We start from the raw sequence: 18,453 nt of genomic DNA, 5'->3' as shown, positions 1-18,453 counted from the left end.
CTGCTTTGGGATAGACATTGGATCACAGAGGACTAAAGGTGTCAAATCCTCCCAAAACAAATATGGTCTAGTCCTGAAACTGACTGAGGTATGCACCCTCCAGGCTTCAAAGTGGCTGTTTGCCAAGGTCAGAAACACACATTTTCCATCTGGCCAAGGATATTTCATTGTGTTCTTCCCTTATATCAGTTTGTGGGAACTGTTACAAGTAAAATATGAAATATGAGCAGTGAATGCATCTTTTGCAACTGTATAAATGGAAAATAAGGCAAAACCAAACAATGTAAATTGCTTTCTCTTTATGCCTTAATTTCCTTATTATTCTTTTTTTTACTTCTGGGGTTTGAAGTGTGTGTTGTAAGTGGAATACTCAGACTATTATCTATTTGACTTTGTTCTCACCATGGACATTGTTGAAATTCTTTAAAATTTCTTTCAATATCTTGAAAACAACCTGCAAAATAAATCTTGGTTCTTAGGTAAGAAACTGCACCAGAAAAAAGAATGACTGGACCATTGTCAGAGCAGTACTATTTGACGTCGAGTGTGGTTAAATGACGTCAAGTGGTTAAATGCCAGAGGTGATGTCTTTTAGAGAAAAATAGATGATCCTCACATAGCTTAGAGGTGGAGTGAGGATGGAAAATGTAACCCTGAGGAGAGCCATTCAGGAAGGAAAGCCAACACAGGGGATGTAAGCCTTTTACCCAAGTGACTGCACTGCTTCAGCTCCACAGAGCTGTAAACATCCACATGGGGAAATGTATACAGTGCCTTCCACTTCCTCCAAACCAATCACTTTTTTGGCTGTTTTTCTCTTTACAGGAACCCAGACCTCTGTATAACAAAAGATGCCAGTTTTATTCAAGTGGAATAGGATTCCTATATGATGCCTACCAGACTGAGGTAAACAAACTCACCTCATTATGTGTTCATTTCTGCTGTGCTGTGGAGGAGCGAGGGAGATGTTTGAAAGCATGTTTGTGCATGTAGATCATGGGTAGACAGAAATGCCACTGTTTTTCTCCCACAAGTGGCTCTCTGCTTGTCCAAGCTTCTGATAATTTAAAATCACTACAGTCAGTGAGGTTTTGAGTCATCATCAGTGTTTGTATCCAGTACTTTACTCTGGGGTTGGAATAATTCCTAGGCCATCCATGCTGTAGAATAACTGTCTGGAACGTGTTGTCACATTGGCATCTTCCTCTAAGAAGGCTTTTGTAGACTCCAAGTGGAATAGGAAATATCTAAATTAATCCATCTGTATCATCCAGAAGACTTCAAATCTCTGTATTCATCCAGCACAGGTCAAGAACATCAGTAGTTTGAATGCAGCATTTTTATTATCTCAGTGACATTAGCATGGTCAGGAAAGTGCCCCTATCCAAATGGCTCGCTTCCTGAGAAGTCCAGAGTTAGTTTCTTTTCCTGTTTTATTATTGTGGTAAATTGGTGGGAGTGAATAGAAAAGTGAAATGGTATAAACAGTGGTATAACTTTCAAGAAGCCAGTTGTTCTTCATCATCATTCCTGCCATGGCTAAGAAAAGGTGTATGGGGAATGGTGCCAGTAATATTTCTAGAAAACTTAGTGAAGTGTACTAGCAGGTTAAGCAGCTCCTTAAATCTTGGAGGACGCTAGGGCATCCTGCTGTTGATTCCAGAAAATGTATGGCAAAAATATTTCACTGATCTCATGTAAAAGACTGACCCAGACAAACTTCTTAAATGTGACAACACCCTTTCCTGGAAAATTTACTCCTTCCTGTTCTAAAGTGTGCATGCACACTCAGATTCAGACATGGCCTGAGAAATGCTTCTGATTCCTGTAATGAGAATGTGGTTGGTGTCCCACTGACCACAATTCCTTGCAGGTGACCCCAGCCTCAGGCTTCTGGCCAGATGGTTTTCCACAGCTCTGCTGGTTCTGGGAATGTCTAAACTTGGGCCACCCAGAACTCCTTCCTCTATTCTGGAAAAAAACCAAACCCCATATCTTTTAGAAGTGTATATAGTTTCTAGTAACATTCTTGTCTGGTTGCTCACTGATTTAGAGTCAATGTATACTAGTTCAGAGTTAGGAATTCATAGCATTTATACTTGGCTTTTGCTTTTCCAAAGGTTGCCAGGTAGTGAGCAGGGGGCATGCTCTGCATGCCAGGCAAACACTTAACTAGGAAAGCAGATTGTTTACTGACTGCAAGTTTCCTTTTGATTGACATCTCTCACCTGTAAGTGATCTCTAGCTCATTTGGTCTGCCTGTTTCAGTTCTCTTTGCTCAAAGCAGAAAGAATTTGATTTACTGGCAATTACCATGACAGGAGAACATATCTTCAATTGATGCTGTGGAGATAATAAATCACAAATGTCCAGGACATGAAAAAGGTGTGTGTCTGGTCACTGAAATGAAATAATAGGTCTTGACATGCAGAACACCCACAAATGGCCTGTTTCCACCACCCTTGCTCACACCACACACCAATTTGTTTATTTTGGTTTATCCACCCTTCTCCTAAAAAGGAGTGTCTTGTTCTATGCATGTTTTAAAAATGCAGTGATAAAAATAGATGACTACAGTAACTTCCTCAGCCAATATTATGTGTCTTGTAGTGTAGAAGCAGCCAAAAACATGTTTAAGGTCATGCTGATCTCCCTGTTTTGTACTTTTAGCCTTCTCCATTAAAACAGGCAGACTGGCTTTATTAATGCTTGGAGAGAGAAAAACTACTTTTATTTCCTATCAGAAGTGGTCCCCAAACCATGCATGAGAACAAACCACTTTTTAGCAGCCCATTCCATCTTATAAAGCCCTCCTATCCCAATCATGCATGTGTAATGGCAAATGGTGTTTTAACTCTGCAGATCCTAAGCCAATGTCACTGCATAGAGGAGGTCAAAACCAAAGTCTGAAGATCTACTGAATGCAAAAGTGTAGGGCATCCCACAAAATGGCTGAGGTAGCACACTGTGCTCCAGGATTGGTTTTCAGCCTGCTTTGAGAAGTAACCATGTGGGATGGTTCAGTCACTGCCTTGATGAGGATGATGTGGTCAGTGGCAGTAGGTGCTCCTCTTGTGCTGACAGCTGCAGCTGAATGTGACTTCAGGCCAGCAAAGCCCTTAGGTAGCCCTTAGCCCTTACTCCAGTAAGTTCAGGCACAATAGAGAAATGGTGGTGAAACAAGGTCCTGTCTCAGGGTGAGGTGTCCTTGTGACAAGTGGGATGTTCCTGTATCAAACTGTGAGCTCTTTTTCCAGATTGCAACCTAGACTGAGACTGTCCTTTTATTTCTACAATTTTAGGATAGAAGAGCTGATTTGTATGAGACACTAACCACAGGTACAGCCTTGTTCCTGAGCAGCAAAGCAATCCCAAGGAATCATTTTAATCTCCTTCTAACATTAATTTTGTCACCCATCTTCCACTGCCCAATCAAATCCTGCTAAGGACAAGTGTGCCAAGTTGGAGAGCAGTTATGAGATGAACTTGCTCTGTTGCTGAGTGTGTGTGTGTTTAAGGTTTTCCTTTTTGCTGGGAACAAGCACATGAGGAGTACAGACTTATCAACAGTGACAATTTTCATACTAAAAGGATACACAGATTCAGGACTTAGGAAGTGAGAAACATCTAGTTTAACATCTCTTGTGAACTAAGCCAGAGCTTAGCCTGAGTCTGATAAACTTGTCAAAAGTATGTATTCCTAAGCATGTTCCTTCTACTTTTTCATTGTGAATTTTCCAGTCAATAATATATTTTAATTGTATTTTGTGAACAAAATAATTCTCAGTGGTGGCAGAGATTTTTTTTTTCCTATCAAATAAAAGCTATAGAAAGAATGTATTTTCTGACTGCTAGCTTTTAAAACCTGACGGCTCTCCAGGATTTCAAAGTCAATAAGCTAAAACTCTCAGGGAAAAAAAAAAAAACAACCCAAAACCTTATATATAAAGTATTTCAATTGGTCTGTAGTGCCAAATAGAAATAATTAATGCTTACCATACTTAAGGAGTCATTAAAATGATTTTGTGTCTGGATGGAGAGTGGCTTACGTGTGCCTGCCATTATTGTTCTAACATCTGTCCATCCCTGCAATTCTTCCTCACATAAATAAACCTTTTCAGTTTTGAATTTGAGAGCCTGCAATAAATGGTACTTATTTGCTGGAGTGCTTGGATATTTTCTGAATTATTCTGTTTGTGGGTTTGAAGATTATTCTTGCTGTTATTAATAATTACTTCCTTCTTCAGGAGGGTTTCACTGAAAGGGGAGAGCTCCCCTTTATTGGAAGCTGTTCAGATAAATTGGCTCCCTTGCCATTTCCCCACTATAACAACTGGTTCTCTTATCCACTTCAGTGTTTGCTGTAGTGTCTCTCTCCAGACCCACAGTCAGCTTGTCACAGCTGTAGAGCTCTGAGGCTCCTGGCTGCACCCTCTGGGTCTCAGCAGAGTAGCACCAGGCTGTGCAGCAAAGTGCTTGAAAACTCTGGCAGCCCTGGCTGCAGGCTGGTCCTGGGAGCTCTGGGCTCCACAGTGCAAATGCCCTCAGACTCAGGACTCCTGTAAGCTCAGGGGTGGCCTTCTGGCTTCCAGTCATGAATTCTGGAATCTCAGGATCTTTCTGCACAACAGGTAATACAACCTGACAATGTTGTAGTAGCTGGGTTTTTTTTGTGGTCAGTACAGTAGGATGATTCACACAACAGTGAAACATTGAGCATTAAAGTAAGTTTCTGGTTTTTGGCAGGTTACATGTCATACCTTAAACAGCAGGTGCCAGCTGAAAGTGAAGAGTAACACATGCTATTGCTGTGATCTGTACAACTGTGAGAAGTAAGTACCTGTGTGCATTCTATGGCCTCTGAGGAGTTCTTGGCTGGTTGTCCTTGTAACTGGCAGGGCCTGAAGAAGTAACACAGGGAGCTTGTATGCTGAGAAATCCAGTTTCTCTGCCCCTGAAGTCCTGATGCCAGTACAAAGTATGTCAGGAGTTGTTCATTAGTGTTGGTATTATTTAATTTTCTTTTCCTTTGAATATGTCCATAACCATTTTGCCATGTCTTCAAAACTGATCACTCAATTACTCAATTATTATATCACTGCTCAGATATACTGTTGGTCTGGCAATGCATTTTTCCCATTAGATTTACTGAATCTTCTGCTTGGCTCATCTTACTGTCATAGAATCACAGAATGATTTGGGTTGGAAGGGACCTTCAAGACCATCTGGTTCCAGCTCCCCTGCCATGGGCTGGGACAGGCTGCTCAGAGCCTCATCCAACCTGGCCTTGAACACTTCCACTAATGGGACATCCACAGCTTCTCTGGGACATCTGTTCCAGTGTCTCACCACCCTCACAGTGAGGAATTACTTCCTAATGTCTAAATCATCCCTATTGTTTAAAACCATTCTCCTTTGTCTTACCTGATCTTCTATACCATTTTACCACATACTCTCATGCAACCTCTGCAACCCTCTACAGTTCAGCCACAGTCACTTTTCCTTCTTTCCCCCTGTGTATTTCTCATCCTTCTTCCTTCCTACACCTATTTAATTTTGGTTTTGCCTCCTCTTCACATACTAGCAGCCCTGAATAACCCCAGTCCTCTGTAGGACTTGGCTAGTGTGATGCCAGACATAAACATTTTATGTGTAGGGAAACACGGTGGGAACAGTCAAGCTTCTACAAAAGGCTTCTGCATGAAAAGGTAGCTTTTAGCCAGATGATATCTCAACTAGAGAAGTAAAAGAACATTTGGGACTAGAGGGAGGTGATTTATGCAGATGGCAGACACAAAGTGAATGAAGGTCTATGAAATGATTAAAATCCTATGTAGAGTCTTTTGCTTATGTAAGAAATGTTAAATCTGGACATGATGGAAGTGTACAAAACAAGTGGGAAAGGTAGAGAATGCACAGCTTTGGTACCTTTTCTATACCAGACAGATAATGGAACATTTGCAATGCAGTATGTGAGAATGTTTCCTTCCATGGTACACAGCTAATGTCTGCATGTTAACACTGAACCAACCAGCCCAACTCAACACAGAAAAGAACAGGACTGTTAAAGGGGTGAAAGTGTTAGGAGTTGTCAAAAAAAGTGACTGAAACTTTTGCTTAAAGTAACCTTAAGGAGAGATCAGAATATTTCCCTTTCAGATGGAGATCCTCAGTGCCATTTTTCTAAGACATTGAGTTTGTTTGAAACACTTGGGACTGCTCATTGCTGTGACATTATCCAATGATATATTAAATGTATATGTTCTGCTATTGTCCACATTCTACAGTGGACAGAAAGATCTTATGGCACTGGCATGGACAAATCCAGGGTAAATAAGCAGTCATGCTGCTCTGGAGACTTGGAAATTCCAGTTCACAGGATGGCTAGAGAGAAGTAGGAAGAGGCACAGGCCCACAAAGTGATTTGTTGTCGGCCTAGAATAGACTGATATGAAGGCAGGATTGTAAAATCAGATTTCCCCAGCCTCATGGCAGCTGAAGCTGTAGGTTTATTTAGTTAAGAAGGGCTCATGGCAGGGCCCAGGTGAACTCAACAGTAGTGGTTCTTCAGTGCCAGAACCATGACCTGAAGCCATTAACTGGATATTTCCAGAAGTTACTCTGCCTGGCTTGGTGCTTCCCAGAAATGTTGTGGACTGTTCTGCAGAGCTTTCCCTAACCACACATGCACTGGGGATGGGGGAACAGAGGAGTGAACACAAACTGCCCACTTCTGGTTTCCACCATAATCTCATGGCAATTTGGCAATTTCCTAACAGTGGAAAAACAGGCTTGGCATTTAAAAAAACCTTTCCTACTCAAATAGCTGCCCTAGAAGATCATTAGTGGGCTCAAATTAAGGTAGGTACTGGAAAGGACTGCAGGAACCTGTGGTTTCAAATTTTGCAGTAGGATATTTCTGGCTTTTGGCAAGACAATGAGGTGTAACTTCACCACATGCCTGATTTACAATAACCAGTGTGTTGTAGAAATATGAATAAAGATTTCTGGATAGTACAACCCAAGTGTAAAGACATCTTTATACTGTACTGTGTTGAAACCACAAACACCATAAACAAACGTAGTTAGCTGGCAATATCTCCCTTCCTGTAGCTGAATTAATGCTTTAGAAACTTGCCTTCCCCAATTTTTGAGATGCCAGCAGATTTCTAGGTGAGCTGGGTAAAAAAGCAAAGCTAAGCAAGCTTTATCTGGTAGCTAAATGGAAAGGGCAGCCTCCATAGACCAAGATTATGTCTCTATTTAGAGACACTGAAGAAAAAATAAAGGTCCATGCTAGTAACCACCATCAATCGGCCAAACTAGGGTTGGATTGCATTTGATGCTGGCCTTAGCAGAGCCAGTTTTTCAGCAGGGCTTTCTCCCGTTCTTCTGAGCAGTTTTTGGTGGGAGCAAGGGTGTAGTACTTTGCCAAAGAGGAAAGCAAGCAGGAAGGATCCTGTATTGTGTGCAAAACCATTCCCACTGCAGTGACATTGTCTCTGCATTCTCTTTCAGTTCAGACCAGTCCTCCAGCTACTATGAGTTTCTGGGTGTGAGCAGCTGTCAGGACGTGCTCCACCTGTACAGACTGTTGTGGTCCTCCACAGTCCTCAACATCATCGGCTTGTTCCTGGGGATTATCACTGCAGCCATTCTTGGGGCTTTTAAAGACATGGTAAGGCTCACAGTATTTTGCCTTATGTGAGGACTTTCTGTGTGTTGGCATTATCAAATTAAGACCAAGGAAGTATAAATGTACATTCAAAGGAGATGCTTTGAATATGTTTCCAGGGTGTTGTGGGAGTCTGGAATGTGAGCCACCACAGAAGGTACCAAGAGTGTAACCCAGGTTCTTGTTAATAGCTCCCTTGGAGCAGATGAGAATGAAACAACACTAAATGTCACTGCTTTTAAATAAGCAATGTAGGGTTTATTATAAACCAGTTTGGTTGCAAAGGAAAACAGCTATAGAGCCGTTTTGGTGGTTATTATCTATAGTAATAAAAGATTAAATAATTGCAACATGAACGTGCAACAACATCACCCAAGGACACACACAAGGAGAAAGAAAGAGAGAGAGGACAGGAGCATGAGGATCTCACCACCCACAAGAGACAAGGCTTGGTTGCTGTGCAGTCTTGGTCCAGGTGGTGGTCGCTGATCGCATCTGTCTGGTGGTGGAGGAAATCCTGAAGAGTGGTGGAGAGAAATCCCCAGAACAGCATCTGGTGGGTCTGTATTCACTCTGGTTCAGGTGGGAATGCTCAGGTACCTCCCGCTAGGCGGAGAGCTTGACATAAGAATGTGAATTATGGGATGCTTTGGGAATCCTTGACACCTTCTAAGATAGCATAGCTGCCCATCTAGCAGCAGTTGAGTCAGTTGTGCCCCATCAGTAGAGATAAAGATGACACAGGCAAATGTCCTGAATTCCCTGGTACTTCCCTGGGGGGGGGGGGGGGGGGGGGGAAGAGGGGGACCCCCACAACTCAGTGGTTTGTGTTAGAGACCACAAGTTAGCATGACAATGGGAACAATCCATGTCCACAGGATCCAGCTCTTATCTCACTCACAGCCCATCATTCACCCTGTGCCTTATCAGATCAGAGGTTTAGCCAATACACACCCAAAAATTCACCTCCTCCAGCTCAGCTGAGCGCCTTGGGGTCTCAGCAAATGGAGGAATGTTTTGAGTCGTTGTCCCTTAACAATTCAGCCTCTCTCATGGATTTATACCTTTAGGCAAAGCTGTTGCCAGCTGTTCACAGCTAAGTGGGTCAAGCCCAGTCAAATACATGAATGGAAGAAAAATACCACAGCAGTGTGAACAAATGCTGGCAATTCACTTAGTGGCATATGTTTTTTCCCTTCTAATTCATCACTGAATGTGTGGGCCAGCACGGAGTCTGAGGATGCTAATTTGTGGCTAAGATGTAAAAGTCAAGTCCTACGTGCTCAGCCTTGTGTAGTTCATTTCCCTAAGAATGGGGTGAATTCTGAAGTACCAGTTAAATTTTTATTTAAACAGTTGTGTGCTCGGACACTTCAATATCCTCTTTTGTTTCACTAAGGAATGCTGCCTTGTAACTACTCCCTGTGCCACACCACCATGCATCACAGCATTCAGAAGAGACTGTGGAGTGAGAGGGATTCTCCAGTAACGTCCCTCATTTGCCTGGGTTACTGGCACGTTAAAGGCTGGAGTTGCTGTTCCTGGGATTATCACTGTCAGTGGCCCTGTTTGCTAGAGCAATGCCTACAGACCAAGCAAGGGGCTCATGATTCACTAGACTTTCAGGAGAGTAGTAGAACTAAATGGGCAGAGGCATGGAGATGGAGGTGAAATGCAGGAACCAGAGGGAGGTTTGACAGCAGCATGGGCCATCTTAGATCCATGATGTGTCTGGTCACTGTTGCAGAGGAGAAAACTGAATAGAAAGATGGGTAAAATGAAAAAAGAGAGCTAGAGCAGGCAAGAGAAGGCATGAGAGATAGCTGAGAGATAGAGCAGGCAAGGGAGATGAGCTGTACATCAGGACAGGAGGGGGAGCAGAGTGGCAGGATGGGACTGCTCGGAACTGGCACCCAGTCAGAGCCAAAGATCCAGTCAGGCCTGATGGCCTGACATCTCTGACCCCCCAGCATTCCTTAGGAAGCATGCCCAGGCTGTCTACACTGTGTGCTGGGTGCTTAAATCCATGTTTAAAGTAGAGCAGGGCCATGTGAATTTTTTGAAATTCACCTTTGTTAAGGGTTGCAACATTTCCTGGAAATATTCCTCTGTCCAGCTTAAGCTAAACAAGCGCCCTGAGCTGTCTCATGTAAGAAATGTGCAGCAGAGCTCTCCTTTATGCAGGGGACTCCTGCAAGGAATTGATAACAGATTGCAGCCAGCCACTGAAGACTTGCAGCTGCCCAAAGGGAGTAGAAAACAATTTTCCCATCTTAATTCATCCCTTCCCTGTGAGAGGAGCAGAAGGGGAACAGAAACAACCACAGTAAGAAATGAGGAGAAGAGCAGCTTGCATGTGGAGTGAAGGCAGCTATCACCTACAGTAAGTTTTTGGGAGAGCACTGCAGCTTAGTGCCCCCAAAATGTTTCTCCTGCCTCACAGATGGGTGTGAGTGCAGCTGTAGGAAGCATGCAGAGAGCAATCCTGAGTCCACCTAACCTGTCTTGCTCAAACCTAAGCTTACATGAGATTTGGGCTGAGGCTGTGATACAGCTCTGTGCTTTGCAGGGCCATCACTGCACTGCTGGTGAGGAACATCAATCCAAGGAGATGTTCCTGGGAGAACTGCAGTGTCCATGATCTGGCACATTCCCTTGCTGGGAGGCAGAGCCTGGGTCAGGGTCTGGGTCCTCTGACTGGGTGGCATAAAACCATGGAGAGAAATCCCAGCAGCAGTGGATGTGCAGCTTGACCCCAGGCTTAGCTGGAGTGAGCCTGTCAGGGCTCCAGCTAAAAACCTCATCTGAATAAGCTGTTCAATGTCTCCACTGAGTGTGAGCAGGAAAAGGATGTTGTAGTTCAAGGGAAAGATGAGTTTGTATCAGTCACCTCAGCTATGCTTGTGAAAACCTTACTAAAGCAGCAATCCAAAATGCAATGATTGCTCCTTGCTCCTGCCTCTGCTTTCTCAGGGTTCTTTTGAGTTAGTACCAGAAATAGTTTGCTAATCTGCTGCTCCCTTTCCTTACAAAAGGAGTAACTCTTGGGGGAAGACAGGGGCCAAGAAAACATCAAGTAGAAGAGGAAAAGAAAGGGGCATGGGACTGAAATAAAGAGGGAAAAAAACCCTTTGAAGTATGTGAGAGAACTATTTACTTTGCTTTAAGATGTCACCTTCTCACATAAATGCTCACTGGCATTTTGCAGGGAGAACTGCAAAGCCCCCTGAAATGCCTCACAGCATTGCTTTGGGATTGACTTCCAGAAAACACAAGGCCAGGCTGACTAGTCAAACAAAAAACATCATGTTTATCTCTGGGGAATGCTGGCAGCCAAACCATGTTACAAAGGGGAGAGTTTGCAAAATAGTGCCCTTTCCTTTAAACCCATCAGATTTCCTGGACAGAAAAAAAGTGTTGTTTTGGTTATTTCGGCTTTTCTTTCTTGTGACAAATTCCCTGCAGACCCTGGGCGCTCCCCTGATCTCCTTTTAAGATATACAGCATGCTTGGATATAAGACATGGAGGCAGTTCCCTTAAAGTCACCTCTAACAAAAAAGCAGATCAAGATATTACATCAAGAGATGTAGTCGAGGTACCCAAAATGATAACACACTGTGATTATTTCTTACAGAAGCTGCAGGTAAAGAATTACATGGAACATTTCACTTGCTGATGAGGAGTTAATGTAGAAACTCCCTTCCCTGTCCTGTGTTCATTTGATGACTTCTTGATGTTTTTCTGACACACCTTGCCAAGGAATCTGCCTGCCCTGAGTTTAGGGCTGCATTAGTCTGAACTACTGATAGTCCTAAAGGGGAGGATGGGGGGTGGGAAGGGGATGCTTTTTAAAATTTGTTTTAATTAATCTCCTTCTTGCAGTCCTTAAAGGAATCTGAACAGATTAAATAGCATTGCTTCCTTCACCCTGCTCTAAAAAGGAAAGCAGAATGAACCCCTCATGACTGAGCTACTTGCCATGGGTTCATGGCTTAGCACTCATGCAACTACAGGTGCAGTCTGATGTGGAAAGAAGCTGGAGGTCAGACATAAATGCTCTGGCAGGTCTGTGTGAGGCCAGTGAGCTGAGTGAGCTGGCACTGTTAGCACTCCTGGCTAGTTCATAGCTCCTTATCTCTTTGACTTGGGTGTTGGTGCAGTTTAGAATGTCTCAACCCACCCTTTGGGTGAGTAATTTAATACAGAGTCATTACTGGAATACTTGATAAAAGCATCCAACCAACTTCAGTAACCATGAATTGTTGCTGGCCCTGGGCTGAGACCAGATAGAATGATAATAAGGCACTTTGAATTAGTATATGTGGCGTGGATGACTCCCCAAATTTGTCTTCTAGGACTGTTGAGATGTTCATCCTTAGCAATTAGAGAGCATTGCTCTGTGGGTGGATGGAATGTGAGAGGACTGAGAGAGGTCCTTAAGAGGAGAAACCAAAGGGGGTCACACAGCAGCACCCAAAGAGACCCACACCAGAAAGCTGGTGACAGATGCAGAACAGGCATCTACATTTCACATCTGTGGGTCAAGTTTCTTGACTCATTTATGTCAGAGGGATCTGATTTTATCCCTCCTCTGAGGAAGGAAGGACACCCTCTGGGGCTGTACACTGGCCCCAAACCTTTGGGTATGAAGCAAGCAGGTTACCTGCTCCTCCCTACTCCTGAGGCAGTGTCTCTTCCCCAGCACATCCACACAGCAGGGCAGGTAGAAAGGTGGGTTCCTTGCAGATGAGAGTGTTTTGAGGAGGGTGCCTTGAAGATGAGGGACTTTTGCCTTCTCCTGTGAAATAAGCTCTCTGCCTTTGATCCCAGCCTTTCTCCATGCCAGCTCCTGAAATGCCAGATTTCCCCAGGAAGCTAAGGCCTAGATTTTTCATTAACCTTATGTGGTACATCAGTGACCTAGATGATGTTCTCCATGTACAAACACAATTAATATACCTCTTTCTCGATCAGAGAGATCTCACACTATCTCCAGAGGGTGCAATGGTTTATATCTCCCACTGATAAATCTGAAAGGAAGTAAAAAGAAAAAAAAATCCTGGCTGCTGCTTTCAGCATTTGTCTGGCAACTACCATATTTTATAATTTCAGTGAAAAGAAAATTCCATGCTCTCATGTGGAGGAATCTGCTAACAAAAACAAAGGAAATAAAAGAAACCACTGGATTTATCTCGTGAAAATATTTCACAAAGCTCTGTTGCTCTGCTGTCCTTCACAAATTGTTATATAGCACAAGATTTTAGGGTTTAACACAAACCCTCTTTCACATCCAGCTTTTGATCTTTCTTCCTGACCAAGATTTTTTAGCTGGTTTAATGTGAGCTATTACTTCTTCATTCAAACTTCATTTTGCATTGTAATTAAAAGACATGCCATAAAGCCATGAGAGAAGGATCTTCTGCAGTAGGAATGAGGTAAGCACATTGAGAGTGATGCTGGAGAGCCAGCAGCAAACTCCATTTCCCAAGTGAGAGTGAGCTGTGAAAGAGGAACAACTGGTCTGTAAAGGGAGATCTAGGTAAATCTGTGTAGGAAAGCAGAGAAAAAAGACTTGAGGGCATCAGGTAGTTGCCATTGGAAGGAGCCAGCAGTAAATGGTGAAGGACTTGGTGTTTGGTGCTGAATGAATAAGAAGAGGCAGCCAAAGCTGTATGCTGTGCACTTCAGGTTGTCTTGGATCTGGAGCCCTGCCAGTGCTTCTGTAACTGTTGCTAGGGAAGCACCAGCAGCCTTTTTCCAAGGGAAGAAGATTAAAATAGCTGTGTGTTTTTACTCAGAAAATTCATTCCGGATACACCCTCCTCCCATTCTGTCTGCTGTTTTTTTGTGTTGGTATTGTGTTGGAAAATAGAAAGTTGTTGAATTGTTGCCTGTGTTAGGAGCAGCTCCTGCTCCAGCCCCCTCTGCACTGTACTGATATTTTGTTGTCTTGTGTGCTCAACAGGTACCTCTGTCCCAAATTGCCTTCAGTGCTGCACCTCCTCCCCAGATCCTGTACAATCCTGCCCAGCAGATCCTGACCTACGCTGGGTTCTGTCCTTCTGCAGCAACAATTTCTACCTATTCCTCCTACCCACTGCCTCTCCAGGTACAGTACAGACACACACCCCTCTCACACACCACAAAAGCATTAGCTGCTACTCAGTGCAAACTCTGCAGAGGAGCTCTTAGCTGGATCCCAGCTCCCAGGTTTGTCTGTGGGATGACTTAGTCTGTGCCTAGTTTTCTGCTCTGTTCTCAGACCTCAGGATTTCTCTGGTTGTCCTTTGGACTCTCACCTGCTGGTGAGGTAAGAGTTGCCAAGAGTAGACAGAGAAGGGGATAGAAACACATAAAATTAAGCTGAAAATATTAATGTAAGTAGTCATGAGGATCCACTGTGACTGTTCAGTCCTGTGTCCACTGAGAAACAGAAATACATTGCATTTTCCCCAAATTCTTATCTGCGCTCCAAAATAAACACTATTATTTCCCTAGATTTCCACTTTTTCAAATAAGTCTGTTCATTTATCTTCCTTCACTTTCATAACATTCAGAGGCAGACACCAGGAGCTGTTCCCAAGTCAGGAGAGGTTAGTAAGAAACACTGGGATCCACTGGGATTGTTAGTAAGAAACAATAGGAAAGCTTAACTCTATTCCTGGGGAAAAAACTAAAAGCAAGCCACCTCCCTGTATATATGAACTCATTATGTTGCAGTTTGGAGAGAAGTAATTTCTGCATCAGTATATGAATTTTAAGAAATCAAAATAAACTTATGCAGAGGTACAACTCATGAATGATGGAAGCAGGAATGATCAGGAACAGCCAGAAGCTTAACTGTCATCTGCTTCCATTGTTTGAGAGCTGTGGGCTGAATCCATAGGGCTGGAGGTCTTCATGTTCCATCTCAGTGCTTCAAGCTGCTGGATTCAGACCTTCACAAGCCCTGCTCAGATGGTTGTAGTCCTTAATCCAAGTCTGGGTCTGGGATTCATCTGACTGAACACAGCGGCTGTTGGCATGTAGGGATCTGAACTGCCTGATAATGAGATCAAGTAGCCACCTGTCCCCTGCTGCTACTCTGAGAAGGTCCAGGTTCAGGTCCCATTTCCCTGGGTCACATCTGTAGGGACATCTGGGATATCCCATGGCATCCCAAAAGGGCTGCACACTTAGATGTGGGAAACTGAATTTTTAGCTGTCCACAGATTAGAAGTCCCTGACTGAGCTAGTCTACCCTTTAGAGTCACCAGTGGATTATCTCAGGTTAAAGATATATGACAATTCATTCCTGTCCTTTGCTGAATCCAGTATCTCACTGAATAAATGCTGGCCAGAGAGGTGAAGTCTATCAAAGAAATCAGCCATATGGCAAAAAGAAATGGTGATAGCAGGAATGCATTTTGAAAGGATGTAACCAGCATTTCTTTTGTTTACTGTGACATGTGCCAACAAAATAATACAGTTCAGCCACAACTAGTCTTGGTAACAGGCCAGGCAGCTGGGCAGGTAATGGTCCTGATTAGCTGGGCAGGGACTGCTGGTGATGACAGCACTTACGGGTTGTGCCACTTATTCCTGCTAGAGAGAACTCACTGCAGAAGCAATTCCAGGCAAACAGATGGAAGCAGTGGTTGCAGATTGAGAGGGGAGAGAAGCAACAACTCTGAAATAAATAAAGCCCCAAGCCAACCCAAAACCACAACACCTAAGTTTGGAGGTGATGTATCTAGCAGGTGTGTCAGTGTACCTGCACTGCCTCATAGAGTTAAAGGCCATGAACAAGCCTTCCTGTTGAGATCTCCCCATTCTCACTCACTAAGTCACTGTGTGGTACAAATGCAGGACAACATTCTCCTTGCCAGGAGGATTTGACCCAGTAGTCACATGGAGCCCCATGGAGGAAGCAAACACCTTGGCATGGGGTCTGCCAGCCCTGGACAGCTCTGAGATGCCATCGTCCAAGGGCAGCCCTGGCCCTGGCCTTCTAGATTGTGGATATTAATTTTTTAGCAGCAGGGAACATCACTTGCCCAGATTTTTCATTTCCCTTGAAAAAGATCCATGATTACTTTATCTCATTTTTAAATTCCAGGCACTTTAAGTTCACTTTAAAGTCTGAACTTGAGGGGAACTGAGCCCATGTCTTCAGCTGAAGCCCACAGACTGACACGTGCTGTCATATGAGAGGAGGAGTAAAATCGTCATCCTCTTGAAATCAGTGACAAAACTTGGTTTAAAGCAGTAGTAGGATTTTATCCAGAATATTACTCCCTACATGCATTCTTTTGTGTTAATGAACCCTGTTTGTTTCTGAAGATAGGCTACTTCCCAAGCTCTATTTATTTAATGTGCCTTTTTCAGTCAAAGCCCCATCATGCTGACTGCCAAAGAGGGAAACATGTGCCCATCTGTAAAATTTTCTCTTAAGAGGAATCTGCATTTGGCAAATAATTATGCAAGTATTATGACTGAGATTAATTACATCTGAGGTAATTTAAATTTCACAGTGAGGCCTGGAAAGGAGCAGCTACACATAACCTAATCAGTCAGTCAGGTGCTGTGCCTCACCCAGGAAGCCAAGCATCTTTTCCTGCAGAAATTCCTGTTCTGCTCTATTGCCTAGCTGTCTGCACAATGTCTATTAAAAATGACTTGGATTACAGATGGAATCTCTTGTTTCACTAGACACCATCATTGCTACACTTAAGCAGGTGCTTTAGAACTAAAGTTAATGTTGTGCTGCAATGCATGTGGAATTTAATCGTGGGGCTTATTATGTAACACATGGCAAACAACACAAAGCTGTGATGGGGTTGTAATCCTTTACTGAAGAAGTTATTTTTCCTTGTCTGATACAGCCTGCCAGCAATTTTCCAGGAACATCATCTACTGACATTTCTTTATCAGAAGAAACTCAGCCTCCATCTCAGTCCAGCTCCAGCTATGGTCTTCCCCCAAATGCTCCAGCCCTCTATACACCAACTTACTGCTTGCCTGGGGAAAAGCCTCCACCATATGCACCATAGAACAAAGAATTTATCTTAGTAGCTGGTAGGCTTTTCTTTTGTTTTAAAGAAACCTCTGGAAACTGTGCTGTGCAGGCAGTAGACTTCCCAAAGGAGCCCAGCACAGAGTTACTGCCACTCTGCTTTTAGCCACGTCTCCCGGTGAGCAGGGCAGAGCCCTGGAGCTGTGAGGGCAGGCACATCACCACTCAGTGTGCCTGCAGGCAGATGTAGTAGAACTTTCTGGCTACTGTAAGCATGAGATGCTTCCCTCCCAGTCCACTGCAGAATAGATTTTCTTCAAGAGGAAAAATGACGAAAATACTCCAGATATGTGTTCTGCTTTCATGAACCAATATTGAGGGGTTTTAGACTGTGTTGTCTGAGTGGGTAGCTGGGAGCTCCCAGAGTCAATAATTTTGGTTAGCAAGAGTTTGTTTGCTTGTAGTGTTTATAACTCTTCTGGTGAAAGTGTTGTACTAATAAAGTGTGGCAATTATTTTACAATAAAGTTCATTGTGTATATTTATACTATTCTAAGGCTGTGTATATTTGGAAGGAAAGGAAAACAAAAGAACAGAGGAAGAAGTACTCTATCAAATAGTTTCTCTTTTCAAGTTTCAGATAGAAAGGCTAATTCTATTTGTACTGTTTTAGCTGAACTTTTTGCCATTCTGGTCTTCATAATAAAATGTCATGTTAATGCACTAAAAATACCATTTCCAGATGTCTATTTTAGGGTACACTTTAGTGTTCAAATTAATTCCTTTCTAGTCAAAAGAGCATCACTAGAAAAACCATTTTAGGTTAAATGCCTCTTATTTATTTTTAAGTTAATCCAAGACCTAATGCAGGCATTTCACCATGACTGAAACAGAGTGAATGAAAGGATGAAAGGAATGAAGGGGCCCAATTCCTTTTTTAATGTATTTATTTTCTCCAAAGGCTAAGCAACAATACCTTTGGCAGCGCCACTAACAGGAAAAAAGCCATATCCCTGTTGTGTGCACCCTGCCTCCTCACATTAGCTGGGATTCCTTTTGGCACACACCTGCCTTATTCTGGGACAGGGGTACTTACAAACAGCACAAAACCCCATTTAATGCTGCATCCTTTCACGGCATTTTGCTCCTGCAGGAAGGGTGTTGGTGCTGCTTGCTCCATAGATCTTACAGTCTAGACAGCAATGAAGCTCTAGAAATTTCCTGAAATGCCAAAGAGTAAAACAGGGAATGGAAGGTATTTCTCATTAACATTTTAAGCAGCTGCTCTCTATTATGAGGATATTGAAAAAAACTAAATAAACAAAACCAGCTTACTTGACAGTTTCCTTTGAAAGAAAGGGACACCATCAGACCTGCTTAAAATGGAAAAAAGAGTGATCATCCTTTTGCATAGTACTTTGCAACTTGCAAAAAATATCTGTTAATTCATGTGTTTTACCTCAATGTATAAAAAGCAGATTCAGTACTGATACACATAAGAAGAGAGATTAATTTACATGGACCATAAAAGCCACCTTTTGTTCAATTAAGGTTTTTCTGAGATGCAAAGTTTTAGGCCGGCGATGAGGTGCCTTACTCATCTTGTTGACAAGGTGAGTTATATGAACATGGCTGAGAAAAACAGAAGTCAGAAAAGAGATCATTTGTTTTGTTTTAAACATTAATTTAATGCATCCCAAATGCTTAGTTCTTGTGCAAGTGCATGCTGTTAAAAGCACAGTCACTCTGATTATGAAGTAAGTAAAGATACACATTTACTTC

The 18,453-nt window shown here is 43.0% G+C and overlaps 1 protein-coding gene across 1 annotated transcript in view; it reads left to right on the top strand.

Annotated features, from left to right (window-relative positions):
* TMEM255B (transmembrane protein 255B) overlaps positions 1-17,174 on the top strand; it is a 68,739-nt gene extending 51,565 nt beyond the window's left edge. Inside the window, exons 5-9 of the mRNA XM_059466493.1 lie at positions 826-906; positions 4,747-4,832; positions 7,519-7,678; positions 13,642-13,785; positions 16,541-17,174. Of these exons, the coding sequence (XP_059322476.1) occupies positions 826-906; positions 4,747-4,832; positions 7,519-7,678; positions 13,642-13,785; positions 16,541-16,708 (639 nt within the window). The 3' untranslated portion in view covers positions 16,709-17,174. The remainder of the gene's footprint in view (positions 1-825; positions 907-4,746; positions 4,833-7,518; positions 7,679-13,641; positions 13,786-16,540) is intronic.
* The last annotated feature ends 1,279 nt before the right edge of the window (positions 17,175-18,453 follow it).

The sequence above is a fragment of the Ammospiza nelsoni genome, chromosome 2 (genome assembly GCF_027579445.1).
Source record: "Ammospiza nelsoni isolate bAmmNel1 chromosome 2, bAmmNel1.pri, whole genome shotgun sequence".
Classification (NCBI taxonomy): domain Eukaryota; kingdom Metazoa; phylum Chordata; class Aves; order Passeriformes; family Passerellidae; genus Ammospiza; species Ammospiza nelsoni.
The sequence above is the reverse complement of the archived record's forward strand: the minus strand, read 5'-3'. Positions and strand labels throughout refer to the sequence as shown.